General features: G+C 29.2%; 5 protein-coding genes across 5 annotated transcripts; 2 read left to right on the top strand and 3 right to left on the bottom strand.

The window, feature by feature from the left end:
* The first annotated feature begins 4,477 nt into the window (after nt 1-4,477).
* Nucleotides 4,478-5,680, top strand: LOC134829156 (zinc finger protein 675-like). Its single transcript, XM_063842152.1, has one exon. The coding sequence runs from the start codon at nt 4,478-4,480 to the stop codon at nt 5,678-5,680; it is 1,203 nt and encodes a 400-aa protein (XP_063698222.1).
* An 888-nt stretch (nt 5,681-6,568) lies between these two features.
* Nucleotides 6,569-10,741, top strand: LOC134830439 (F-box/LRR-repeat protein 6). Its single transcript, XM_063843927.1, has 7 exons — nt 6,569-7,970; nt 8,756-9,139; nt 9,194-9,334; nt 9,394-9,561; nt 9,625-9,857; nt 9,916-10,050; nt 10,111-10,741. The coding sequence occupies exons 1-7, from the start codon at nt 7,248-7,250 to the stop codon at nt 10,340-10,342; spliced, it is 2,016 nt and encodes a 671-aa protein (XP_063699997.1). The 5' UTR covers nt 6,569-7,247; the 3' UTR covers nt 10,343-10,741.
* A 1,233-nt stretch (nt 10,742-11,974) lies between these two features.
* On the bottom strand, nt 11,975-17,169 carry LOC134831472 (uncharacterized). Its single transcript, XM_063845204.1, has 3 exons — nt 16,854-17,169; nt 12,306-12,573; nt 11,975-12,237 (listed from the first exon to the last, which is right to left on the bottom strand). Exons 1-3 carry the CDS (start codon nt 17,145-17,147, stop codon nt 12,143-12,145), a joined length of 657 nt encoding a protein of 218 aa, XP_063701274.1. The 5' UTR covers nt 17,148-17,169; the 3' UTR covers nt 11,975-12,142.
* Nucleotides 17,170-17,549: 380 nt separating this feature from the next.
* Nucleotides 17,550-20,068, bottom strand: LOC134830911 (uncharacterized). Its single transcript, XM_063844524.1, has 5 exons — nt 19,922-20,068; nt 19,043-19,865; nt 18,856-18,986; nt 18,624-18,796; nt 17,550-18,165 (listed from the first exon to the last, which is right to left on the bottom strand). The coding sequence occupies exons 1-5, from the start codon at nt 20,014-20,016 to the stop codon at nt 17,672-17,674; spliced, it is 1,716 nt and encodes a 571-aa protein (XP_063700594.1). The 5' UTR covers nt 20,017-20,068; the 3' UTR covers nt 17,550-17,671.
* Nucleotides 20,069-20,602: 534 nt separating this feature from the next.
* On the bottom strand, nt 20,603-27,466 carry LOC134831109 (uncharacterized). The gene is made up of 6 exons (XM_063844760.1): nt 27,227-27,466; nt 26,826-26,992; nt 26,352-26,652; nt 22,020-26,292; nt 21,358-21,629; nt 20,603-21,300 (listed from the first exon to the last, which is right to left on the bottom strand). The coding sequence occupies exons 2-6, from the start codon at nt 26,969-26,971 to the stop codon at nt 20,737-20,739; spliced, it is 5,556 nt and encodes a 1,851-aa protein (XP_063700830.1). The 5' UTR covers nt 26,972-26,992; nt 27,227-27,466; the 3' UTR covers nt 20,603-20,736.
* Between the last annotated feature and the right edge of the window lie 258 nt (nt 27,467-27,724).

The following is a 27,724-nucleotide window of genomic DNA, read 5'->3' on the forward strand; positions in this document are numbered from 1 at the left end:
ATTTTGTATTGCTTATTATTAGAAGAGAATTTTCGAGAGGAGAGTCTTTTATCGAGTCATGATCATTTCGATGCAGCGTGAAAATATGTAGAGGAGAGAAAAGCGTGAAAATAGAAACGCGCGCGAAAATTCATGCGAGATGAATTAATTAAGAGAAATAATTTTTTAAAAAATTTTTTTTTAAAAAATTTTTTAAAATATAAAAATTTAAAAAAAAAATTAATTAAAAATTTAAAAAAATTTAAAAAAAAAAATTTAAAAAAAAAAAAAATTTTAATTAAAAAAAAAAAATAAAAAAAATATTAAAAATTTTAATTTAAAAAAAAAATTAAAAAAAAATATAAAAAATTTTAATTTAAAAAAAATATTAAAAATTTTAATTAAAAAAAATATATAAAAAATTTTAAAAAAAAAAAAAAAATATTTAAAAAATTTAATTTAAAAAAAAATTATATAAAAAAATTTAATTTTAATTAAAAAATTAATTTTTATTTTAATTTTTAATTGACCTTTGATATTCTATTAGAAAATTTCCTGAATATTTCTCATAAAATAATTTTAAATTAATTTTTCAAAAATTTCCATAATTTTTCTAATGATGAAAAAAAATCGACGAAACAATTTATTAAATGTAAAATTGAAATAAACACAAAATTTCTCCGAAATCTTTTAAAAATAAAACTTTTGTTTAAGTAGAACAAAGAGTTAATTCAATTAAGAAGTTTTTTATCATCATTTTCTTTTGATGTTCTATTTCTCAGTTTTTATCGATCGATTAAGTTGTCAACACTCCAATTAGCAAACTTGACAAAAACAAAAGTTCTTTCTTATCGCTGCATCTTTTCATCCAAAATAAAATTACAAACAAATAAATAATTAAATCACTCCTCCAATTCATCCAAACCAAGCAACAAGATTAAATTGAAATTTCCTCTTCGTCCTTTGTTTGTCTGTTTATTTCCATTGTGTCACACTTCCGTTCTCGTCGCCGCTTACTTCGTTGAGCAAGGACAAAGTTATAATTAATTCAGCGAGACATTGATTAATATATATCAAAGACATCGCCAACGACGAAGGATACGGAGACAAAAGGAATCCTTTTTATCATCATTATTGACCTTAATCCTTTTGTTATCCTTTCCGATATTTGCGACCTTTTTCACTGTCTCTTCCTCTGACTGACAAGATCCCGTTTCACTGCTTGAGGCAGACACAAAATATTCCAATAAAAAAAAAATGAAAAATTTTTCCAACATACGCAAGGAAGAAATGAGATCATCCATGCAGATAACACCTCGATACATTTTTTTTTATTAAAAAAATCTGTCAACGCCAGTAATAAAATGATAAACGACACTTTTCGTAGGTACACACACAGAGAGAGGTGACAAAATGCGAAATAAGAGGAAAATTGAAGCACGTCCTCAATCAATTCTTTTTATGCAAATCCAAGTGGTTGTTGTCATCATCTATCGTCAGCGCGTCAGCCACGTGTGTTTGAATTTTTTCTAAATAACCACTTATTCATTCCCCATGAGTGTACGACCCGAAGCCCATTATTAACGAATGCAAGTTGTTCGGTAGGTAGCTCAACAAGTAACCAGAGGACAACATAAAAAAGTTTATCCTAAGCTGCTTATTTTTCATACAAATTCTCGTAATACGACTATGGGCAGTTCAATTTTCGAAAATGTTTTGGATTTTCTTCGAGGTAATTTTTTTGAGAAATTTTTTGAATTTTTTAATTAAATAAAAATTTAAAAAAAATTAAATTTTAAAAAAAAAAAATTTTGATGATAAGAAAATTTTTAAAATTTTTTTGAAAAATGTAAAATTTTTTTTATTAGTTCAAAATTATTTTTTTCTTAAATTTTTAGGAAAAAAAATCTAAAATAAAATATTTTTTAATTTTAGAAAATTTTTAATTAAATTTTTTGTTTTTTTAAAAATTTTAAAATTTTCATTAAAATTTTTTCAAAAGTCATTATTTTCTAAAAATTTTTAGGAAAACAAAAAAAAAAATAAATAAGAATTTTTTAAAATTTTGATACATTTTTGGGTATTTTTTTTTTAATTTTAATTATCTAATTTTTCTTGAAATTTTTTTTAAATTTAATTAATTATAAATTAATTTTTTTAAACTTAAAAAAAAAATAAAATTTTCATTTTTTAAAAAAAAATCAGATTTTGGTAAATTTTTGTTAAAAACAATTCATAAGTTATTTTAAGTCATTTTTTTCTAAAAAAAAAAAAAAAAAATAAAAAAAATTAAAAAATATAATTGAGGTCCAAAAAAAATTTTTTTTTTTAATTTTTAATTAAAAATGTGAAATTTGAAAAAATTTAATGAAAAAAATTTTTTTTATACTGTTGCTGTTAAATACTCCAAAAATCTATAAAAACATTTTCGTCTGTTGAATTGACCTAAAAACAAAAAAAAAGTGAAAGGGGATACAGAAGAAAAAAAATCTGTTAAATATCAAATTTATTAACCCCTGAACGAACTCCTTTTATTCTTTGTCGTTCGGTCTGTAGTAGCTTTCGGTATACAACGAGGCATTTTTTTACACAAGTGGTTTTTATGCGAAAACGTGATAATCTTATGATAATTTATATTTAAAAGGGAAATATGAATAAGAAATGAGTGAAAAAGGAAAGAAAATTGGCAACAGCTGCTTATTACGCACCAAATTTTCCCAAAAGCATCGTCAGGCAAGACAAACAACTTTAATTGTCTCGTCTCGTTTTCGTCCTTTAAAAGCCCGAATGTGATTCATGAAAAGAAATTGATTTTATCGCAAAACGTCCATTACACGTCGAATTTATATGCCGAGATTGCAGTCACAGATGTCCTGCAGCAAGAAACGCTTTTGTGCATATCGGAGAACAAAAAAAAATATTTGTTGTACTTTTTCATTATATTACGGGCAAAAAAAAACCGAGAGAGAGAAGAAGAAGGGAATATTTGCACAACCAGCAGAGATTTTTTCTTTTTTCGTTAGACAGATAGCATCTCTGTGGATATAAAAGCTTTTAAATCACATTGTTGTAGTTTGGCAGCTCGAAAGTAGACTATTTGCGTAGAAGAAGAGGACAATCGAGCCATCATTACAAAGGATATTTGCACATGTACTGAATACAAAAATCCCTTAAAGTCAAAACGTGTAACAGTTGCAAGAGGAAAATTTTCGGCATGTCGCTATAAAAGTAAAAAAAATCACAAAAGGGGAAAATTGGAAATTGGATGCTGTGAGAGAGATTTTTCGGATAATGGAAAAAGAGAAAAATGGAAATTCGAAGGGGTTGGAAAAGGATTTTGTAAAAATGGATGAAATTTGGGGGAAATTATGGAAATTGGAAGAAAAATTGCCGATTGTGACTGAAAATGGAAGAAATTTACCGTTATTTTATACCATTTAGGGATTTGTGAGGAGAAAATGGGAATCGATGGAAAAGTTGGATGGAATTATATGAACGAGATTTGTCGAGAGAAAATTTGAGGATGCTGTTAAACTCTTATCCGATGCTATAAAAGAAACGTATATGAAAAGGAAAGTATGATTTTGGCGGTTTTTGTTCTCATTGATGGTCAAAAATGTTTGTTGCATATTAAAAATTCATCAAAGAAATTTTCTTTGTGTTATAAAATGAAAAAGATGTTATAAAATTTAAATGTGTTCCGATTCATTTTTTACTTATTCAAAAAAATTCAAGATTTAAAGAAATCTAATTTTTAATTCATTGGAGAAATTTTATGAAAAAAAATTTTTTGAGCTGTTTCACAAGAAATTTAAATTTAAAATTTTAAATTTGATTTTTTTTAAATTTTTAAAAAAGATTTAAAACTAATTTAAATTACAAAATCTCTTAAAATTTTCTCTATAAAAAATTAATAATTTTAATTGCATAAAATTTCAAAAATTAAAAAAATTTTTAAAACGAAAATTTTAGAAAAATAATTTTTAAAATTATGAGAATAAATTTTTTTCTTCTTATTTTTAATTTTATTTTATTTTTAATTTTTATTTTTATTTTTATTTTTAAATTTTTATTTTTATTTTTATTTTTATTTTTATTTTTATTTTTATTTTTATTTTTTTTTTTATTTTTATTTTTTTTTATTTTATTTTTATTTTTTATTTTTATTTTCATGAAATTTTTTTTTGCTAATTTGGATAACTAAAAAATTTTTTTTATTCTTTAGAAATTTGGTATTTTTTTATGAAGAAATTAACCAAGGCAAAAACGTATTCGTTCAAAAGGTAAAACAATTATTTTTTAAAAAAAATATCTTGTTCAATATTTTTTTTTTAGATGAAATTTTAGAAGAAACAATGGTTATGATGATTCATATTGAAAGCCGTTACCCTTATAATACTACTAACACTCATGCAGCGACATCAATTGTTGATAAGCAAGTTCAGTTGTGCCGAAATCATCGACTTGTTTACATCTTTTAAGAATAAATTTTAGAAAAATGCCTCCAACAAAAAAATGTCGTGAAATTTCAAAAGAAAATCATCAAAATAGCAACAAAAATGTCAAAAAACAAGCAACAATTAAGGATTTCTTTACGAAAAAGCAGAAAAACGACGAAAACAAAGCAACAAATGTTCCTGACAAGTCAACAGATTCAATGGAAATTGACAACATCGAAGTTGCTGATACCTCAAATAACCCCGTAACAAAGGAAATTGTGAAAAATCCAACGAAAAATGGAAAACCTCAATTTCAGTGTGATCTTTGTACAAAATTATGTGATGTTAAAGCTAATCTCCGCACGCACATCGAGAACGTTCATCTTCACGAACGGAACAAAAATCAACCGGATAGCAAAAAATGCGAATATTGTCCTATCATCGTGGCAGCAAGTAATTTAGAGGAACATCTTTGGAGACGACACAAAGAATACAAATGCGATCAATGCGATAGAATTTTTCACAAACTTTCATCGTTTGTGGCTCACAAAAGTATTCACAAAGAACCCAAATTTTGTTGTGATATTTGCGGTCGAAAATTCCGCATGAAGCGAAATCTTGAAATTCACATGGAACTCCTTCATCTACCGAAAAAATTTGTTTCTTGCGAAATATGCGGAAAAAAAGTCACAAAATTTTCTCTTCGACAACACAAACTTTTCGTGCACAACAACGTTCGGAAGTACGATTGCACGATTTGCGACAAAAAGTACTTTGACGCTACCAAATTGCGACAACATTTAGCCACGAAGCATTTGGGAGAGAAAAAATACGAATGCGATATTTGTCACAACAAATTTGGAATCAAACAAAATCTTGAAAAACACAAAAAAGCAGTGCATGAAAAAGCTACAAGACAAAAATGCAAAATTTGTGGCAGAATTTCTACAACTCCCATGAGTTTGGAAATTCACATGAGAATTCACAAGGAGGAGAATAAAAACATTCCTTGCAAAGAGTGTCCAAAGCTATATGAAACTGAAGAGGAGTTGAAGGAACACGTCAAAAGATTCCATGAGAAAGAAAAAAAGTTTGCTTGCGACAAGTGTGACAAAAAATTTGTGAGAAACGAAGTCCTCAAAGCTCATATCAAGGAAAAACACCTCGGAATAAGACATAAATGCGAATTTTGCGACAAAGATTATTCGCAAAAAGGAAAGTTGAAGCTCCATGTCGACAAATATCATCCAATTTTTATTTGACTTGACAATATTTATTTTATATAAAAAAATATAAATAAATAAAAAATTATGTTTTTTTAAAAAATTAAATATTAATTAAGTTTTAAAGGTTTAAATTAAAAAATTAAATAAAATTAAATTATTATTCAAAAATTAAAAAAAAAATTAAAAAATTTTTAAATTTTTTTTTTTTTTTTTTAAATAATTTTTTTCTAACTTTTAAATTGTTTTTTTAATTATTATTTTAATAGCATTAATTAATTATAGAATAATTAAAATTAATTCATTTTCACGAGATTATTTTTTTTTTTTAATTTTAATTTTTTTTTTTAATTGAATAATAATTAAGTTCAAAGTTAAAAATATTGATTTGAATTAGAGAAAAAAAAATAAATAATTAATTTTTAAAAAATTTTTACTGAAAAATTTAAAAATTTAAAAAAAATTAATTTTTTTATTTTATTTATTTCTTTTAAAAAAAATTAAAATAAAAAAAAATATTAATAAAAAATTAATATAATAATTAATCTAAAAAAAAATAATTAAGAAAAAAGGCTTCATAATTTTTTAAAAAATTTAATTTAAAAAAAAAATTTGATTTATTTTAAAAATATTTGCAAAAAAAAAAATAAAAATTAATTAAAAAATAATTTTTTTAAAAAAATTATTATTTTTAATTATTTTTTATTTAATTAAATTAAATTTTTTAATTAAAATTTTAAAAATTAATTTAAAAAAAATTAAAAAATGAAACTTTTTCGATTTCACTTGAATTTCAACGGTTTTCTTCTCATAGCATCATCGACCATACGGTAATTTTGAGACGAATGAAAGCCCCGATGCACAATCTGAGCGCATCGGAATGTATGCTGGGGTCGATGCATTTGTTTTTGCAAACGAAAAATTGAAGACGCGTATTTGGTCGCGTAAAAAGTGATTAAAAAGCTCAGTTTCGGTGCGATTTGCAACTCGAAATCCCCGAGTGTGTCGGAAAAAGGGAAAAATCTCAAGAAATTTGCCAAAATCGCGACAAATATCGATTGAATCGTTGCATATTTGGCATCATTTCGTTTCTCCTGTGCTGTAGAGTGCACATATCAATTAAAAAATCCAGCAAATTGTTGATAGTTGGCGTAAAATTAGTGAAACAGAGGACAAAAGGGGAGCAAAAGAGACGCAACTCCGATAAGAATCCGCGAAAGAAGCTCGCAGATACGCCACAGTGAAAAAGGTGAAAAAATTGAAATTGTTTACAATTTATGACATTCATACGTACGAACACACGTCGATAGCAGGCAAAAGAAGAGAAATAGAGAAGAGTGGCTGTGTATGAAGAATAATAATAAAAGCGGGATTCTTGGTATGTGTTGCGCATATTCGTCGTTGTCGTCACTAACACACGTAATTGCCAGCATTACAACATCGAGTACATGGGGCAGTAGTGATAAAATGAGAATTTTGTAAATAAACACAGATTTGTTTGCAAACACCGTCGCCGTATCTCGCGTAATATGCTGTGAAACCCCTGAAAAAGCGCAGAAAAAGAACATTTTTTAAAATTTCAACGCAAAAAACCCCTCATTGAACGATGGCAGAGTCAACAATTGAAACCACAACGACCAAAAATGACGAAGACGAATTCATGAACGACCAAAATATGCTCGATATCGAGGAAGAACTCAAAAAACTCGATGGCGGAAGTGACGTGAATGTTGTGAAAGCCGTGCAAAATGAACTCAACAACAAACGCAATTCCGATGCGGAAAATTCTCCCACAAAATCCCCAAGTATCGCATCGCCCGAATGCTCAACGGCGAACGAATCGCCGCCAACGTTGCCCTACATGACGTCGCCCGATCCCGCAAGCGTCAAATCTCTCGCGAACGGGACTTTGCCCAAATCGGGCAAACCGATGATGATGAATCTCGAGAAAAATACGAAGAAAAAGGTGACAAAAGCGCGCGGAAGACCCAAGCAGAAGGCACTTGTCGCCATGTATCAGAGTCAAATTAAAGACAACAACGTCGGCATTAAGCTGTGCATCAAAAAATCCGACCTCACAAGTAGCGGGAACAAAAATAGCAGTAAAAAGTCAAATAGTGCGATGCCGGGCAAAGCGAAACCCGTGAGAAAACGATCGAGAAAGTCAAAAGTGCAGGCGAACAGTGATAGCGAGTCAGATGCTTATGAAAAGCGACGGAAGAAAGAAGGAGGCAAAGCAAAGTCAAATAATAATACGGAAAATGAGAATGAACCAAAACAGGCGCAGAGCGTTTTTGCGGAAAGATTGCCGCAACATATTTTACATCGGGTGAGTTTTTTCTCTACTATTCAATTTATTTCAATTTTTTGTTTAAAAAGTCAAGAAAATTCAAAAATTTCATTTTTTCATAATTTTTTATAAAATTTTGATTCTGAAAATTTTTAAATAAAAAAAATAATTAATTCATATTTTAATTCAAAAAATTTTCTCATTTTTTTTTTAATTTTCTATTTTCTTATTTAATTTTTTTTTAAATTTATTTTCAAAAATATTGTTCGTCAGGTCTTTCACGATTATAAAAATTTAAAATTAAAAAAATATTTTATAACTTTGAGAAAATATTTTGTTTAATTAAATTAAAATTAATCTTTATGCATATTTTCATTCTAAAAATTTTTTAAATAAAAAAAATTAATGAACTCATATTAAATTAATTAAATTTTAATCAAATTAAATTTAATTTTTATATTTTTTCAAAAATTTTTAATTTTTTTTTTTTCTTCTCAAATTTATTTCAAACTTTTTGTTCCTTTTGAAAAGTTGTATAAAATTTAATATTAATTGCATCCAATTTTTTTTTTTTTTAATTTTAAAAAATTTTTTAAAAATTCTGGTTTTTTTTTTAAATTAAATTTTTAAATGAAATTTAATTTTATTTTAAATTTAATATTTTTACAAAATAAATATTTATTTTTTTTTTTGAATTTTAATTTTTTAATAAAATATTTTTTAATTAACGTAATTAAAATAATTTTTTGGAACAAAAAGTTTGAAATAATTTAAAATTTTAAAAAATTTCTAAAATTAATTTCTAAATTTTTTTTTTTTTGTAGATATTTTCATTCGCCATTGCCGACACAGGCACCCTTCCAACAATTTCACGCTTGGCACGCGTTTGTTCGCTTTGGCGTCAAGTTGCCATCTCTCCATCCCTTTGGCGTACCGTCGATTTATCCGCATGGCCTGTGCGCGAACGTCAACGTACCGAACTCAATCTAAAATGGCTCATCGAGCATCGTCTTCTCGGTAGTTTGGACCTGAATTTAAGCAATTGGAAAATCAAAAATGTCGATTGTGTGTTTGAAAAGTTGCTGGAAGCGGCACCCAACCTCGAAGGCATCGCGCTGGGCGGTTGGAAAGAATTGACATCAGACCAACTCTTGTACCTTGTCGAAGAATTCAAGAAACTCAGTCGACTGGATTTGAGTTCGATCAATGTGAGTTGTATTTTAACGCCAAAATTTCAAAATGCACTCAATAATTACTTTCAGTCGGAGACAAATATCGGCAAGACAGCAGTTGGAGCGGCTTCCATTTGCACAGCGACGCAAAAAATGGGCGAACGTCTCACACATTTGTATTTAGCGAATAATCGGTTAGCGAATTTACCACAAATTATCAGCACGTTATCGGTAAATTTTGATTTTTCTTAAAATTTTTTGTCATTTTCATGAAAATTTTTGATTTTTAGACCCATTGCCCGAATTTGGAGTCGTTGGATTTGTCAAATGTAACTACGATAGCAGCATCTCATGGAATTTTGCATGTCGAAAAGTTCCAACATGGATGTCAAAAGTTAAAAGCACTTCGAATAACAAATTCTCACATAACATTAAGTCCAGCAACGGTTCAAGAACAGGTAATTTTTTCACTAAAAATGAGAAAAAATGAACTTTTTTAACTTTTTTGATGTAAATTTTAGATGGAATCACCTGGATTTCCGGATCTCGAGGAATTATCGATCGCAGCTTTGGCTGACGAGTCGAGAATCTTCAACGATGAATGCTTGCAACGCATTCTCAAAACAAGTACAAAGCTAAAATTACTCGATGTGCGTGGATGTGCTCGTCTAACGCACGACAGTCTCATCAGATTGCCGACATGGGACCTGAAACACTTATTTTTGTCGGGATGTTCAGTGACGCGAGATATTGGGTACGTAAAATTTTTCAATTTTTAATGAAAAATCAACTAAAATTTAATTTTTTTACAGATCCGGACTCGAATTAGTTGCCTCTAAATACGCACATAGTCTAACTGAGTTAGATTTGGCTTGGGCAAATGCCACAGAATCCCTCGATAATGCCTTAAAAGCACTCGCTGAAAAGGGAAAAGAATCTCCGTTGAGGTAAAATTTAATTTTTTTGATAATTTTTCAACAAAATTTACCTTTTTTGTTGTTTTTTAGTCATTTGAATCTCTGTGGCTCCTCCGTATCTGTCGATGCCGTCAAAGAAATTCTCATCAATTGTCCTGCCTTAAGTTCGATCAACTTATCATCGTGTCGAGGATTACCCCGAGGCGTAAAACGACCCTTGCAAGGCGTCACGGAAATCAAAGAACTTCGAGAAACATTGGGCGCCCCATTAAAATTCGTCAAACCAACGATAGAAACATCCGTAAAACCAGCTACGGAATAATTTACAAAAAAAAACTCATAATGGGAGATAAAATGATATTTTTTATCATTTAACAGCAATTCGAATACAAAAATGGAGATTCCTTTTATAAATTTATTTTCTTATTATTTTATTTAAAGATTTTATTAAACCTTAAAAAAATTGTAAATAATATCCTATAATTTTATTTGTAAATTTGTAAATCCACAAACTCTCTCTAAAAAAAAATAAAACAAAAAATCGCGCTAAAAACAAACAAAATTCAATTGTGCCTACTTATGTTTAACATGGTTTAGTCCAAACACACAAAATCACATTAATCATTAAGCTTAGGAGTCACTAACAGAATTTTCGACCTTTTTAGTTGCTTTTGTGTGAAAATTTTTTTTGACAAAATTTTATAATCCAATTTTTATATAAAAAAAATGTTTTCCTAATTTTATTTTTTTAGTTTTATAAAAAAATAGCATTTGAAGAAAAAAAATATTTTTAAATTATTTTATAATAAATTAAATTTTTATCAAGATATTTTATCGAAAAAAAAAATCATCATTAATGTAGACATTAGAAAATAAAATGATAAAGCAGAAGAAGAAAAATAAATTTAGATTTTAAGTGAAAAATTAGAAAATTAACAAAAAGTTAAGAGAAAAAAAAACAATTAAAATTTGATAAGGAAATAAAGGAAAATTATGTAAAGAGATATTGAATTAAATTTAGAGTACTATTAATAAAAAAAAATAATTGAAAGAAAGACATTTAAAAATTTTGTAGTTTTATTTTGACTTCTTTTATGGAAAAAATAGGATATTTAACCGTTTTTGATTTTAAATAATTTTTTTTTATTTGTTGAAAAAAAATATTTTTAAATTTTATGAATAATTTTTAAATTTCTTAAAAAAATAAAAATAGGTATAAATAAAATTTTAATTATTTGATTTTTTTTTATTTTAAAAATTTATTTTTTTTATTTTCAAATTTATTTTTTTATTTTTCAAATTTATTTTTTCACATTTAAATTTTTTATTTAAAAAAAATATTTTGAAAATTTTTATACAAATTTTGAAATTTTGAAAATTTTTAAAACTTTTTTTTTCATTAAATTTAAAATTAATTTTTTCAAATGTTTCTTAAAAATAAAAAAAAATTAGGTAAATTGGATTTTAATTATTTTAAAACATTTTTTTTTATTTTTTGAATATTTTAAAAATACGAATTTTTAAAAAATTTAAAAAACATTCAATAAATTAGGTAATTAAATTTTAAATTAATTTTTTAACAAATTTTAGTAGATTTTAATAAATTTCAAAAAAAAAAAATTAGTTGAGGTTTTTCAAGTTTTTAAGAAAATTTTTAAACAAATTCTATAATTAAAAAAAAAAAATTCAAAAATTTTCTGAAAATTCTTAAATTTTCAAACCAATTTCATTAAAAAAAAACTTTAGATGAAGCAATTAAATAAAAAATCAAAAATTTATTTATCAAAATAGACTCTTTATTAATATATTAACTCTAATACAAAAGAAACGCAATAAACAAAGAAAGTACAATAATTTACCTTATTTGTTAAGAAAATAATTTTAATTAATCCATTTTTCGTTTTTTCGCGCAAAAATGGACAAAATATGTTAAAAACTCTACTTATTACTCCGACGACGATACACGATTGCATCAAAAATGCGCGTTAATTTATTCAAAAACTCTATTTTAGGCAAAACTGGAGCAAAGACGACACACCTTTGTAATACTTAACTTTGGCTAATGACATTTTGTTTTTTATTTTTATTACTATTATTTCAATTCATCGCTCGCGCCTCGTAATTAGACCCTTAGATTCGGGTTTGTGTAACGCACGTACTTCAATAGCGCATCATTTTCTTCACAGACCCATGGTTTCTTGTGATGACAAGCAACATCTAAAACGTTATGAGAAATTTTTAGTTAAATTTTTTTTTATTGTTCAAAAAAAATTTTTTTTTCTTACCATGCCAATGAACGCCGTCGTTATAGAAGTTATTGAGGATCGCGAGACAATTTTCCGGAGCGCCTCCTTGTTGCAATTCACGATTATCGGGTTGAGGTCTGCCAATTCCGCCATTTTCGGACCAATCTCCTTGACGACGATCCGTGGTAGGGGCGAGTTTTTGTAATTCGGCAGTCCAGAACCATCCGTTGATGTTATTTGGCAACAAATCGGGGCGATCGCAACCTTTGAAGTCACACAAACGCCCACTGGTCCAGATGTATTTCACCTAAAAACGAGAAAAAATTCAAGATTTAGTAAGAAATTGACATGATGTAACAAGAAATTTCGATGCATTCAGCTGTAACTTTCTTACGCATCACTCAATCCATTTGAATAGATGACATGCCCTTTGGCGGAATGCCGCAAATGCGCCCAAACAATGGATACAAAGTTAAATGACGCTTGAAATTCGATGAGATGCAATTAAAATGTCATCGTCTTCTCTAAATCATCATCAAAAAATCATCAAATTCGTCGATAAATGCGAGTCATTGTGATAAATCTTAAACAAATAACCGTCGGGCATCGCCATAAATGCGCAAAAACTTTCTCTGTACCTATTTACACTGCTCGTGTTCAATAGAAATAGACAATTATGAAGACGATCATTATTTTTGACCATTCGTCACAGTATTATGTATGCAAATAGTGTATTATTGGATCACATTTTTTACTTTTTTTGGTGAGTTTTTGTACAAATATCACACTTTTATTATCACTTAAGCCGAGACGATGGCTGTAACTTGTGTAATATTATGACTTTTGAATATTTAAATAATTGTCGCGTGGTTGTTGACAATTTCTTCGATATCATATGACGACGCATGTTAATTAATGAAGAGGAGAGTTGTTATTACTTGATTTTTTTTGTGAAGAAGAGAGTTGTCGAGATGTTTTTTCGGAAATTTATTACAAGTGTGAGTCACGTGTGCGCATAAAAAGTGTGTTACGACAAATTTCATGCAGGAATTTAGTTTTTTTGATTGAAATTTGAATTTTATGAAGGTCAGATTGAAATAGTTTAAGGAAGAGTTGCATCTGCAAAAGATAATTGATGAGTAATGAAGGGTTTTTTTAAAATAAATTTTCATTTTTGATTTTTTCAATTTCATTAATTAATTATTTTTTTAAATTTTTAATTCATTAAAATAATTTTTAAATTTAAATTTAATTAATTTTAATTTAATTTATTAATTTTGTTCTTTTAAATTTTTATTTATAATTATTTACTATTTTATTTTTTTATGAAATAAAATTATTTATTCTTATTTTATTTTTTTGAAAAAAAAAAGCAAAAAATTATTTGTTAAAAAGTTAGACAATAAAATCTAAATAATTTATTTTTTCTTAAAAATCTTATTCAACCTTCAATTTTTTTTTTACAAAAATTTAATAAAATTAATTTATTTTATATTTATTTTTTTAACAAATTATGCAACTTGAAATAATTAAAAGCATTTAAATCGTCTAATAATTTTTTTTTAAATGTTTAATATTCATAAAGTAAGCAATAGAATTGCAAATTATAACAAAATTTGACGGTTTAAAAAAATATTTGAGCTTTTGGTGCAATTTTATTTGTAACTCAATTTTTCTTTAACTTTTTCTTAGGTAAGAAGGTAAAATTTTTTATTTTTTTTTTTTAATTGAAAAACTTAAATTAAAAAAAAAATAATTCAAAATCAAATAGAAACTTGTTTAATTAATATTCAAAACGCCTTCGTTAAATCTCATTTCAAAAGAAATTACAAATCAATCAAAATTTGCAATTTTAAAAAATAAAAAAAAATTCCCGCCATTTTTCAAACATAATTAACGGTCCTCCCATCACTCATCTCATCATCAAACAAACAAACAAATAAAAATAAAAATGTCTCATCATGTAACTAACATAGACCTTCAACTACTTCCATAAATTATTATTTACTTTCAGGTAAAAACAAATTTCCTTGTCTTCTTCGCCCCAACAACACGGCATGTCATTGCATGGCACTTATTTAACACACAAACAACGAAATAAATCCGAGCCAATATGCAATCACAGACAAAACAACAAGAAATTTCAATAGCACGGTCACGATAAATAACTTATCATCATTAAATTTATATTTACTTTTACATAATAAGTGCTATTTGTAAGACAGCATTTCATGTCAACACATCCAACAACATTAAAATATAAATTAGGCAATTATACTATCAATGCTGGAATTTGGAATGTATTAGATAAATATTTGACTGCACATTCATTTGGCACTTCTTTGCTTTGCTTTACACAAATAGTACACTTATTAATCTGTAATTTGTCGAGATTGCGACTCGAACTTTGTACTTTTACTCAAATTTCGGCGGATGAAGGAGAAAATTTCATACAATAATAAAAATTACCGACTTAATGACTTAGTCTTGAACTTAAGTTAAGTTAATAAAAAGTATAAAGATTTTATCATGTATAATTTTAGATTAGTTAAGTCAACTTAATGAACTTAAGTTACAAAAATATATAAAGTTTTTTTTTTGAAAAATGATTTTTTTATACAAAATATTTCCGAAGTTAAGACTTAAGTTTTCTTAAGTCAAATTACGTCACGAATCATTTAAATTTAAAAACTTATTTTTTTTATTTTTAATATTTTAGTATACATTAATATTGAATTCTATACAAAAATATTCAAAAATAATAATTTTTTTTTTGAAAAGTAAGATAATTTTGATGATTCTGACGAAACAAATTCTTAAGTTATAAAATGTTTTGACTTAAACGTAAGTTTTAATATAAGAATAAGTCAAAAATTAATAAATTTTCACTTTTAAACTATTTTTTTTTACAAAAATATTTTTTTTAAAATATAATTCTTATTATTTATTTATTTAATATTTTTTTTGAAAATTAAGCTTATTAAGTTGACTTAAACGATTTTTTTCAATTTATTATTGATTTTTTAATAAAAATTAATTTTTTTTTCAAATTTTTTTTTTGGTGTTTATTAATATTAAGTTCTGTACCAAAAATTTTCAAAAAATAAAAATAAATTAAATTTTTCTTTGAAAAGTGAGTAAGTTTTAATGATTATTGACATAATTTGACGTAACAAATTCTTAAGTCATAAGAAAATTTTTAGCGATTGATCTGTAAATTTAATAAAATTTTTTGATTTTAAGTTTAAGTTTTCTTAAGTTTAAGATTAAGTCAAAAAAAATGAACTTTTCAACTATTTTGGTTTAAAAAAAATATTTTTTTTTATTTTTTGATTGTTAAGTTGACTTAAACGATTTTTTTTTATTTATTTTTTTAAATTATTTTAAATTTTGACTTAAACTTAATTAAGGGCAATAATGTTAAGGGTCAGATTAAGTCAAAATATCATTAAAATTTGAAAACTTAAAAAAATTCTTAATTTTGATTTTTTTTTGTATCACTCATTATTAAATTTTATAAAAAAAATGTTCAAAAATATTAAGAAATAATTCAAATTTTTTTGAAAATTAAATTGACTTAAAAAATTTCTTTTTTTTTAATTTATTATTTTAAAATAATTTTTTTTTACTATCAATGGTTTAATTTTAAAGTCAATTGAAATTTAAACTAGACGTAAGAATTTAAGTAAAAAAAAAGAAAATTAGTGTAAATTTCGATTAAATTCAATATTGAGCCCTTAATATAAAAAAAATTAAGACACGTGTTCGAAAGAAAGCGTTAAGTAATCCATTGTCCGGCAATCTCACGTATTGAATAATATTCAAAGCGTTCGAACAAAAACAGAGAAGAAGCTCAGAACGCACCTGTGTGTCGTAAGTTTGCGTCTTGTATTATTTTTTATTACAAGTGCGAGTAAAATTTCACTTTTTAATAATATTTATTTATTGTAATGTCTTGAAAAAAAAAATTACTTGAGTGTGCAATGTGCGCTGAGAGGTCTGAAATACCTTATTTACGATTAAAATTTCTTTTCATTTCATTATTATTATTATTATCGCGCAAAGCAGATGCCCTATGTATGTGAAACAAACTCCTGTCTCGCATTTCTTTTGTTCGTGCTTCTTTATTTATTCACATCGCATAACAATGTACTTGGCATTTCTTTTGGTACTTTAAAATATTGAAGAAAAAAAGAAAACAACGATTATGAGAGTGCAAATGCAGTGTTAAGTGCTTCTGCGCATCACGCGCATTTAGTTTTCATGACTTTTGAATTACTTCAAAGAAGGAAGTAGCGGGCATCGGAAACGTTGAATTTATTTTTTTAGAGATTAAATCTTTTAATTCGATCCTGATAGCCGTTAAATGTTTGTTTTTTCGAAAAATTGCAAAAAATCGAGATAAAAATGAATTTTTTATGTAATTTACACTTCATTGTTAAGTCTTTTATGGGAAAATCTCGATTTTTCGAGTCAAAGTTGAATCGTTTGCTCAGTCATGAGAAAATTTCTTTTCTTTTTGTTTGTTTCTGTTACTCAATTGCACATTTTTCTTCAAAATTCTTCACTTATGCAACAATTTCCTACCTTTTCGTCGACCAACTTCTGCTTAATCCACTCGTTTTCGGGACTTGTCTCCGTCGAAACTGTGTCCATACAGCGTTGGCGGCAATAATTTCGTGCCGAGAGCCAATCTTCTTCGACGCCCTTCAAATTCGGGTCGCGCCAACTGAAGAAATATCCTTTTCCATCAGGAGCTCGTTCGTGAATGACGCGTTGGGCACACAACGAAGGCACAGGAGGCTCCAAAACGCGTCCCGTTGGAAATTGGGCAACCGCTACACTCAGCAGCACCGAAGATAACGTGAGGAATTTGTACATTTTTCGCTTTGTTTTGCTTCAAACCCGAAAACAGAGAAGTAACAACTAACAAGAAATTATCAAAATCATGTCTCTTATATAGAAAATTCGTGTGCAAAGGTAAAAAAGTGGGGATTTTACTTTCGTGAACTGCATTTACGTGCGTCGTACGTACGAGACGAGCGTAAATAAACATAAATTTTGAAGATGTTCGTACCGAGCAGCACGAATGATGCACGAAAAAACCAAACAAAAGGAAAATCCGGCACATTTTCGATCAAATTTAGTCCATAGAACGACGTGACGTGCCTTAGAACGCCATCCTTTGTCTCGAACTCACTCGAAATTCGCTCAATTAGGCGGTTACCTTGTCCTTCGCTGCTAAGCAAACCAAAATTTATTTTTTTAACATGACTCGCATGTTATTTATATTAATTGAATGATGTAAAAATATTAAAATTTCAAGTAAACATTGTCATATTTTCAAAAACGGAACGACACAATGATGTAATTAATGGATGGCGCGAGCTCTGAATACCAAATAATCAATTGTCGTACAAGCGCAATTTTTGAATGCAAGACAATCGTTCCTCTCGTTCGTTGCTACTCAATTTTCGCCATTCCTGCCACAACAGATGAAAATGCAATCCATCAAATGACGCATGTTTCGCCATTTCGCGATAACCGAGTGTCGCAAAAATTGGCAAAAGCACTCGTTGTATCTTGATAAAGAGAAAGACAATTTTGAAAGCACGCAAATCGAGGGTTTCGGGGAACGTTAATTCGTGTGCTTTGTACTTTTCGTTGACAGTTTCGTAGATGGAAAGAAGAAAAATATCCGCTTCTTCGATTTTGAGCCCTGCTTCCTTCACGAAATAGTAAAGTAAGGCAATTGTGGGTATGAATTTCTTGTCGAAAGTGAAAAGTTCTGTAACATCCAAACCAATTCCAATGACAAATTTTAGGAGATCTTGTCGAATCGAGTCCAAACCATCAGTTTCAGCACGAAAAATTAAATTTTCCAATGGAGGTACTTGAACTAAAATTGAAAAAAAAAAAATATTTTTAAATTCATTTTGATACAAAAAAAAATTTTTCATAAGGCCGTTCCAAATTTTTTTTTCCATTTTTTTGACCCAAAAGATTTTTTTCAAAAATAAAAAATGAAAATAAATAAAAAAATAAAAAAAAAATTTAAAAAAAATATATTATAAAAAAAATATTTAAAAAAATATTATCGGATTTTACTTGTTTCATACTTTATAGTTTGTTTTTTTTTATTTTTTTTATATTTTTTTTATTTTTATTTTTTTTTATTTATTTATTATTTTTTGACATTTTTTGAAAATTCTTCGAAAAAATATGAAAAACACCAAAAAATGGTCAATTTTGATGAAATTTTCAACTTTTTTTTTTATTTTGCCCCATTGGATTTTTGACCTTTGAAATGGTGCATGAAACAAAAAGTTAAAAAAAAATTGGAACGGCCTAACTCACTTTTAGGATATTCAGCTTCGACTTGGATACATCCAGCGGGACGATTTTGAAATGCACTCACAAAAACATCAAGTGTCATGTTGGGTTCTCGCTTATGTTGCCACAAAATCCCCATGTGACGTCGCAATAAAGTGATAATGAGCTCACTAAAGGGCTTTTCAAAGTCTTGTTCGCTGTTTTTGATCAAAAAAAAATTATTTCAGAGATTTTTTTACGAATTTCAAGCCCTTACCGTATATCAACATACGAAGACAAACAAATTTGTGGTATTTTTTTGAGAATATCGTAATGCTTTGCCCATTCTTGACTCATCAACCTCTTCAAAAACGGATCTTTTTCCGTTTCAGGAGCAATTGATTTCATCTGGAAGGCAAAAATTCTTGAAATTTGTTTTTAAAAAATGACAAATTTAAACTTACAAAGTCATACGAATCCAAACTTTCCTGAATTTTTGTTCTAATTTGACTATTTGCCTTGTTACGGAACACGTATTTGACAATACGATCAATATCTCTGGACCCTAAAGGAAATCTTTGACTCCTTACGAATTCCGATACTTTTTCAACTCGTTTTTTCACACCTCGTTTTCCGTGAAATGCCTCAAAATCTTCGTTTAAAATGATGCCGTTACCTGCTAACGTTGCAAAAAGTGGCATTTGTTCCTTTGTTAAGTTCAAATATCCCATCAATGCAAGCGAATTGTATTCCCGAATCACGAATTTTTTAAAGTCGATACTATCCATGAACCAAAATTTCCATTTTTTGCCGTAAATTAGGAAATTTGTGTCGTTTCCCAAGACAGCGAATGCATTTTTCTTCGTTGCAAAACCCGCCATAATGGTGTGTTTTTCGACAAAAAATGGCGCGTAAATGTTTCCAAAGTTTCTTGCAACTTCCTTCAGCAGCGGAACAATCGTTGATGATCCACGAAATTCATTATCGTGCTTCTTGAGCAAATCCTGAAGTGGCATTTTCGATTCCAAGTCCCTTAAAATTTCGAGTTTGGCTGCTTTTGCTTCTTTGCGTTGAATAAAATAATTTGTTTCTTTTGTTGGAAGAATTGTGCCTGTATCGAAAAAAGTTAATGAAGCTCCAAAGTTCTTGAGACGACTGAAAAATTCCGTAGCTTTTTCGAGGACGATATTTGCTCGCATTCCAACTGTGGCATTATCAACGGAGGACAAGAGGTAAGCAAGAGCTGCCAAATCAATCGCTAAAATTGGGGATTTACCGCCATTGGACCTAATAAATTTTTTATTTTATTAAAAAAAATTCTGAAAATTCATAAAAAAAATTACCTTTTATAATTTTGAATCTCTTCTTCGATATTTACGTTTCTCGCTCCATCCGGTACGGCGGATTCCATGAGAGATTTTAAGCCTCTAACGCCCATTTTGACAAAAAAATTCTTTGAAAAAAACTCACAATTGACTTGACCAACACAAATTTCTTTAAGAACTGAGCAACGATTGTGAAATTCATTAATATAATCATAATCTCATATTGCAATATATAAACAGATGCAATATACATAAACATTTGTTTGAATAAATAATACAATGTGAATGCTTATAAACATGATCTCTTAAAATTAAATTAAATTTTTTTTGTCAAATGCCCAATGAAAAAGTTTAAAAAAAATTTTTGCTTAATTTCTTTAAAAAAATATTAATTTTGATTTTTTTTAAATTTTTTCTTTAAAAAAAATAATTTTGAAATTTTTATTAATTTTTTCTAAAAAAATTAATTTTGAATTTTTTTTAATTTTTTCTAAAAAAAAATAATTTTTAAATTTTTCTTAATTTTTTTCTATAAAAAAAATAATTTTGAAATATTTCTTAATATTTTCTTTAAAAAAATAATTATTTTACCTTAAAAAAATTCAAATAAAGAATGTGTTTGATAAAAAAAAAATCCCAAAAATTTTGTTTTAAATAAAATTACCTAAATTCTTCTTTTTAATTTCTAATCGCCTATTATACATGTCTCTAATTTATCAACATTCTTCTCATAAGAAGCCATTTTGCGATATTTATCAACAACAAAAAACAAAATCGTTATCACCTTTCTATAATATTTTAACATTTTTTTTACAACCTTAAAAGTAATATTTTTACATTAACTCATCGTCATCCAGCAAAGTAGCTCCCAAATTGACTTCTTCCTTGATTTCTTGAATCGTGCTAATATCGAAATCTTCTTCGACGACACTTGTTGACGGCATAACGCTAATATTTGGTCTCGAAGGCGGCTTAAGTAACGACGTCATTGGTTTCAGCGACGCTCCATCCAATCGCACAAATTTCCCATCTGCCATATTGATGACTTTAACTGTAGGCGAAATGGGTTTTGCAGCGACTTGTTTAAAGATTACTTTTGTGCCGGGCTTGTAAGTAGCGGCATTTGTGAGAATTAGTTTCGCATTCGGGGAGATTTGTAACGTTTTTGATGGCTTTTGGACACCGAGTTTGACGGGATTCACAACTTTTATCGTGTTTGAGGACATTTTTGCTTCGCCAAAGGAGACAATTGAGCTGATTTTCGGTACGTTTGTTACTTCGGGAACAACTTTTGGCTGCGAAACGAGACTATTTTCTTGAGTTACGATTACGGCTGGGTCGACGTTTTCTCCAATGTGCGCTAAAACTGTTGATGCGAGCTTCGTAATATCCAAAGTCTAAAAAATTTTTTTTGTTAAATATTTTTTTTGGGGAAAATTTAAAAAGAAAATTACCTTCAATGATGAATTTCGTTTCAATCGCGCTGTAACATACAATAATTTCGTCGGATGTACTGTTGACATGTGAAGACGGATACTATCGAGACTCATTGTGCCATAAAAACAGTAATTGCATTCGTACAAGCCAATGCGATGGGTAAGCAAATGTTTCAACATGAACCCTTTTGGGACCATTGTCGTGCAGGATTGACATTTAATATCGGGATCCGGATGACTTCTCAGATGTTTCATGAAATCGTCTTGGATGTAAGTACTATATAAGCAAACTACAAAGAAAAATTCATAAGATTTTTGTAAAAAAAAATATTTGAAAAAAAATGTTTTAAAATTAAAAAAAAAAATTTAAATATAAAAAAAAATTAAAAAATTAAATAAAAATAAAAAAAAAAAAACAAAAATAATTTTTTTTTATATTTAAAAAAAAAATTTTTTTAATATTTTAAAAAATTAAAATTAAATTAAAAAAAATTAAAAATAATTAAAAAAAATTTTTTTTAAATATATTTAAAAAAAAATAAATCTTAAAAATAGATAAAAAAATATAAAAATAAAATAAAAATAAATTAAAAATAAATAAAAATTTAAAACATTTTAAAAAACGAACTAAAAAGTAAAAAATAAGGGCTATAAAAAATTGTAAAAAATTAATTTTTTACCTGAACATTTTAGTTGCGGAACATATTTCGTTCGATTCACGTAAATGTTATCCAATTGTCCTTGAAGAACTTGCGGCGTTCCCGCACAAATGAGGATTTTTTTCGGTTCTTCTCGATGATAGTGCGATTCGTGGATGAAAACGTTGAAGGCAGCCACTGATCGATAGAAGCAATATGCACACTGGTAGATGTTAGAGAGATGTTGTGTTTCCATATGCGCGAAATAAGATGGCATTCCGTTACGAAAATCATCGCAGTAACAACACTCGATTGCCTGATTTTGATCCAAGCCATGCGTCTCCAGATGATATTCCATCGAAGTTTTTGTCGAAGTGAAGAAACTACACATTGGATGCATGCACTTGTAAAAGGCATACAAACAATCGGGTTTCAGCATTCGATCGATATTAGCGGGAAACTTCGCCGAAGGATTCGGAGACCAAACTTTCATGCGATTTTTTGGATTAATTGTGAGAGAAAAGGCATTTTTGGTGTCATTATTGATCGAAGGACTCGTCGTTGACGTTGATGGTTCTTCTTTGACGACGACTTTTTCATAATTAACTTCTTCAGGTTCGGTATTTTCAATTGTTGTTGTTGTATTTTGAGCATATCCATGTTCTAAGGGTACCGCCGTCTCCTCTTCTGACAAAGTATCTGTCGTATCATCAACGGAAGTTTCGTGTTCGTCATTCAAAAACCTGAAACCGATGATCAAAAAGCGAATTGGCTGCACATTTTTCGAGTTTGCATGTTCGAATTTGAAATGTTGACGCATATTTCCCTCCAATAGTTGCACGAAATGACAATCGGGACACATGAAAGCATCCAGACCCTCGCCATGGAACTGAATAGCGTCAATTGTGAATATTTTCGTGCCTTTACAGGAACCAGCGTGCGGAAATTTCGTAATGTATGTTTTTGTGTCGACGGGATGTGCATCCGATACTTTACAATTTTTGCATTGAAATTCTCCGGTGTGCTTCATAAAATGCATTTTCCAATTACGACGATCCAGTGTGAGATTTTTCAAGCAAAAACTGCAAGAAGCTGTCAATTTTGTGCTGCGAGACTTATTTTTGTCAAAAGGCTCGGTGTTTTTCGCAATTGGATTATCTTTTACAAGTTGTGCCTTTTCCGGCGGAAAACGAGAGATGAAAACTCCCTTTTTCGGATGCATTTTCAGGTAATGTTCAACAATTTCGACTCCCTCAAAAGTGCAAATTAAGCATTTCATTGGTTCAGATCGGAAATGGTAATTTTTATCGATATTTCGGACGTTTTCATCAATTAATTCGTAATGATCTCCTTCATCTTCGTCACTTTGAGCTTCATTTACTGGCTGAGTAACTTTTTTCTGCTTCTTTGGACTCTGTTTGGTTACCCGAGCATTTGATTTCTTCATAATTTTCGGAGAATTTTGATATTTTTTGACCAAAGCATCACATCTGGTAAGTCGAACAGAGCATTTTTGAACTTTTATTCCGTAAATTTCTTCTTCGAACGCCTCTTTAGACTTCAATTGACGACGACCGGTGGCTTGAAGCACAGCATCTCGTATAAACATCGAATTGATATCTTCATTTAATTTGGCAAGTTCACTCAAACGCTTCTTTTTCGGCTTATTTGGAGAAGATTTTGGAGGTTCGGGTAGTCTTTCGGGAGATATTTCAATATATTTTACACGATTCTCTTCGACAGGTGTTTCAATTTTCGCAAGTTCACTCTTCTTTTTCGGTTTTTTCGCAGATGATTTTGAAGGTTCAGGGAATCTTTCCGGAGAAATTTCAATTAATTTGAATTTTTGATGATTTTTCTCTTTTTCAACAGGTTCGTCGATTGGTTCCTTTTTAATTTTTTTCGTTGCAGGATCAATTTCTGAGGATGTTGATGATTTCTTCTTCGGTTGAGAATGAGACTCTGAAATGGATTTTGAACTTCTTTCTTTCTTCTTTGATGGTTGAGCAGATTCTGGTTGATATTCATCAAGTTCAGGAGGTTCAGTTTTAATTTTATCAACTTTGGGTCGTTTTTTGTTGGATTCTTCTTCTTCTTCCTCGTCATCAGAGGATAAAGTTCGAACGCGTTTCTTCTTTTTATTCTTTTCGGTTTTGCTTTTTTCCTCTGCTTCTAAAATTGCCTTGATTTTATCCAATTTTTCCGCTCCGTAAACTTTTGACAGTTGTTCGAGTAGAGAATCTTTGTCGACTTCGGAATCTTTTTTCGTTTTTTCTTCTTGTTTTGATTTTTCCTCTTGTTTTCGTTTTTCTTCCTTCTTCGGTTTTTGTCGCGGCTCGTCTAATTTACTCAATTCAGCTGCAAAATCTTTCTGCTTTAACGAACCTTTGGGAGGTTCTTCGACAGGTTTTTCTTGTTTTTTCTTCTTAACTGAACCATCATGAGAAATACGATCCGAAATTTTGGGAATTTTGAAACTAGATGTACTCGCGGTACTTTTGATTGAATCGCTTGACAATCGATTTGTTGAAATTTTGTTCGATTGGTCGGGTTTTTGAACAGTTTTCAAGTTATCCATAGATTTTCTGGCCATATAAAGAATTCTTTTTGGACCTTCTTTTGATATTTTTGAATCTTTTGAAGGACTTCTTGTTCTATGAGAGCTCGAATCTTTATTTTTTGACTCAAGTGGTTTTTTAGCTTCAGAATTTTTCAAACTTACGCTTGTTTTCGGATTAATCGGAGTTGGTTTGTTTGACTTTTCAGACTCCGTACTGGATTTGTAGTCAACTAAGGAACAGGATTTTTCAGAATTTGACTTTTCAGGTTCATTCGGAGGTTTTATCGCTTCTACTGATTCGGAGCTCTTTCTCGGAAGCGGAGCTACCAAATCATCCCAATTTTCCTCATCATCAGATTCTTGTTTCTTTTGCGTTTTTTCGTCATTTCTTGAATTTTCTGACAATTGAACTGATGAAGAACGACTGTCTCTTGTTGAACGTGAGTCTCTGCTGTCTCGATGGAACTCATTGCGTTTCGCGTGATAATCTCTGTCTGAAATTTGCGTCGAAGAAGATCGACTATCGCGATTTCGATCGTATTTTGGCAGATCTCTTGATACATTTGTAGATACGCTCGATCTTTCCGACGCTAAACTTGACGTGTCAGAAGAAAGCGGAGGAACTAAATTATCCCAACATTCTTCGTCGTCATCCGGGGTTTTAGATCGTTGCGTATCACGTGAAAAAGATTTCGATCTCGAACGATCTTTTTCATGTGATCGGCGATCTTTACTATTTCGATCGTATGAATTTTTGTTTGATCTAAAATCATCTCTGTGTCTGTTATTTGAACGATATTCAGGACTTTTTGAGCGATTTCCGCGAAAATCATCATATTTAGGACTTGGAGGTCTTCGATCTCGTGATGCGTGACGTTTTCGATCGAAATCTCGTGCATTACGATCTCGATCTCTTGAATTTCGATCACGATCGTAATCTCTCGAATAGCGATCTTTGTATTGATCATCAAAATTGTTCGAGTTTGGAGGTTCAAAAGCAGTAATGGGATCGTACAATTGACTTTTCGTTTGTCGATTTAACCGAGGATCAGAATTACTGAAATTAGGAGTTGTTGAATCAGGCATTATTGCGTTCGGAATTTGTTGTTGTTGCATATTTGCTATTCGGGCGTTATCCCAAACACTGTTATTATACGAAATGGGGTTTCCAAAAGTTGGGGGCAAGACTGTAGCAGGTGGTTGTTGTAACGCATTGAATTCCCCGCACAGCTTTTGAACAATATTCGCGCAAATGTTGTTTTGTGCCTGAGGCGGAGGAACCATTTGTGGCATCGTATTGACTGTACCGTTCATGGAGGAAGTAGAAACTGTCGAATATGACATTGTGGCGTTCATGAAAGTCAAAGAAACATTATCGAATGCAGAAGATCGTCTTTGCATGACATGATCCATAGGTTGAATTGTTGTTGTTACTTCTTGTTGCATATTTTCAACTCTTTTCGTGGGATTGAAACGTAATGCTAAACGATTTTCCGAGTACGGAACAATCATTTCTAACAAATAGGTCTTATTGGGAGCGTTTCGCCGTTCGATATAAGCTTTGTTCTTCTTTCGCGGGTCTTGTGTAAATGCTAAAACATTAAGTCGATCATCGCCATTCGTAATATCAATTAAGACATTATCATCAAATGGTATAATTTTGGCTTTTTTGACCAAATCATCATGCTCTTCAGTGTTTTCCGAATTTACATCGTCTTCAGATTCGATTCGAGCACGAATACGATCGATCGTGTTCTGTAAAAAAATATTTTCTTCAAAAAAAATTTTTTTTTTTCATAATTTTTATACATTACCTTTTCAACTTTTTCATCCAATTTTTGTAAACTTTGTTCACAAATGTCAATGTTATCGTGTGTTAGTCGTCTACCTTCCAACAACTCTTTAAGTTTTCGAATAGTAGCAAGATGACTCGCAGTTTTAACAGATACTTCACATTTTTCCAACTTTTGGATGCAATTTTCGAGAAATGGTAAGTAGCGAGTCATAAGACTTTCAGTGCGTTCTTGAAGTTCTTGGTCAAGAAGCTCCTTTTTGTGCATTTGATCGAGTTTTCGTAAAACAGCTTCGCATTTACTGATGTTTGATTCGGTGAGTCTGAGAAAAAATTGATACAAGTCAGAATATGTCGATTTCAAACGGAAAATTCAAATTTGAACATAACCTCCCTCCCCTTAAATGAAACCCCCCATATTTCAAAAGCGTCAAATTGAGGTTAGTTTTTCATTTTGACCGAATTTCGATTGATTTTTCGTGATTTTTGTACTTACAGCTGTTCCGTGATGAGACACTTTACATTTCTGATCGACTGAATGTGATATGCCTTTGTTGGATCTTCCTCTAATTTCGCAATAAATCCATCAAGGATTGGTACGTATTTGTTGAGTTCCTGAACACGTGTTTCAAAATCCATCATGGCGGACAATTTTTGACACACCTATCGAAAATTGATGGAAATTTGTTATTTTTGGCTCAAATTTTTGTCTTGCAAGTTGGTTTTCATCGTCAATGGTTCACAGATATGGAAGTTGTTTTTCCTGATTTCATTAATATGAAATCGGCGAGTGCTAATTCGATTCTGGCAGAACAAATTTTTGTTTGATTCACGGTTTTTTGGAGGAAATCTCGTGTTTTGTTGCAATTTTGGTCCGTTTACAGTTGAAATACTTGCCTGAAAATTGGCGTGGATACTTTTAATTTAATCAAAAATTATTTCCAAGAATGTTTCTTTGTGACGGAGTTCCATGCAAGCAATTTTGAACTTCAATTTTCTCTTTGAATTTGATGTTTGGCGAATTATTTTCGTGTTATTCGATGAGAAGCTGCATCTTTTATGGCAAATATCAGGTTTAAGCACTTAAATTTGGATAAATTCACACTTTAATTTTAATTTTAAAGTAAGACGCTCGACTCGTACCGCTCAATGAAAAATAGGGTTGCCAATTTTTGCTTTCTGTTGTGAGACGAATGAAATTGATGAACAGCTGATCTGTCCCAGCATGCAAAAAATTCAGCTGTTGACATTTATCAATTTCATTCGTCTCACATTTTTACGACTTTTTTTTGTAAAATAATGAATGAAAAGTTAAGAAAATTCATAAAAATTTATATTTTTCGAATATTTTAAATTAAAACGAATATTTTTGTATCAATTTCAGGTATTAAATTC

This window comes from Culicoides brevitarsis, chromosome 2 (assembly GCF_036172545.1).
Source record: "Culicoides brevitarsis isolate CSIRO-B50_1 chromosome 2, AGI_CSIRO_Cbre_v1, whole genome shotgun sequence".
Lineage (NCBI taxonomy): Eukaryota > Metazoa > Arthropoda > Insecta > Diptera > Ceratopogonidae > Culicoides > Culicoides brevitarsis.

Excerpts from the sequence above, each read along its gene's own strand:
- LOC134829156 (XM_063842152.1), top strand. The coding sequence starts at position 4,478 with ATGCCTCCAACAAAAAAATGTCGTGAAATTTCAAAAGAAAATCATCAA.
- LOC134830439 (XM_063843927.1), top strand. The coding sequence starts at position 7,248 with ATGGCAGAGTCAACAATTGAAACCACAACGACCAAAAATGACGAAGAC. Across the intron at positions 7,971-8,755 it reads CGCAACATATTTTACATCGG|ATATTTTCATTCGCCATTGC; the intron begins GTGAGTTTTTTC and ends TTTTTTTTGTAG. Across the intron at positions 9,858-9,915 it reads TCAGTGACGCGAGATATTGG|ATCCGGACTCGAATTAGTTG; the intron begins GTACGTAAAATT and ends ATTTTTTTACAG.
- LOC134831472 (XM_063845204.1), bottom strand. The coding sequence starts at position 17,147 with ATGTACAAATTCCTCACGTTATCTTCGGTGCTGCTGAGTGTAGCGGTT. Across the intron at positions 12,574-16,853 it reads AGAAGTTGGTCGACGAAAAG|GTGAAATACATCTGGACCAG; the intron begins GTAGGAAATTGT and ends TCTCGTTTTTAG. Across the intron at positions 12,238-12,305 it reads CGACGGCGTTCATTGGCATG|ATGTTGCTTGTCATCACAAG; the intron begins GTAAGAAAAAAA and ends ATAACGTTTTAG.
- LOC134830911 (XM_063844524.1), bottom strand. The coding sequence starts at position 20,016 with ATGGGCGTTAGAGGCTTAAAATCTCTCATGGAATCCGCCGTACCGGAT. Across the intron at positions 18,987-19,042 it reads GTTTGGATTCGTATGACTTT|ATGAAATCAATTGCTCCTGA; the intron begins GTAAGTTTAAAT and ends TTTGCCTTCCAG. Across the intron at positions 18,166-18,623 it reads CGAAGCTGAATATCCTAAAA|TTCAAGTACCTCCATTGGAA; the intron begins GTGAGTTAGGCC and ends TTTCAATTTTAG.
- LOC134831109 (XM_063844760.1), bottom strand. The coding sequence starts at position 26,971 with ATGATGGATTTTGAAACACGTGTTCAGGAACTCAACAAATACGTACCA. Across the intron at positions 26,653-26,825 it reads TGTCTCATCACGGAACAGCT|ACTCACCGAATCAAACATCA; the intron begins GTAAGTACAAAA and ends ATTTTTTCTCAG. Across the intron at positions 21,301-21,357 it reads AACGAAATTCATCATTGAAG|ACTTTGGATATTACGAAGCT; the intron begins GTAATTTTCTTT and ends AAAATTTTTTAG.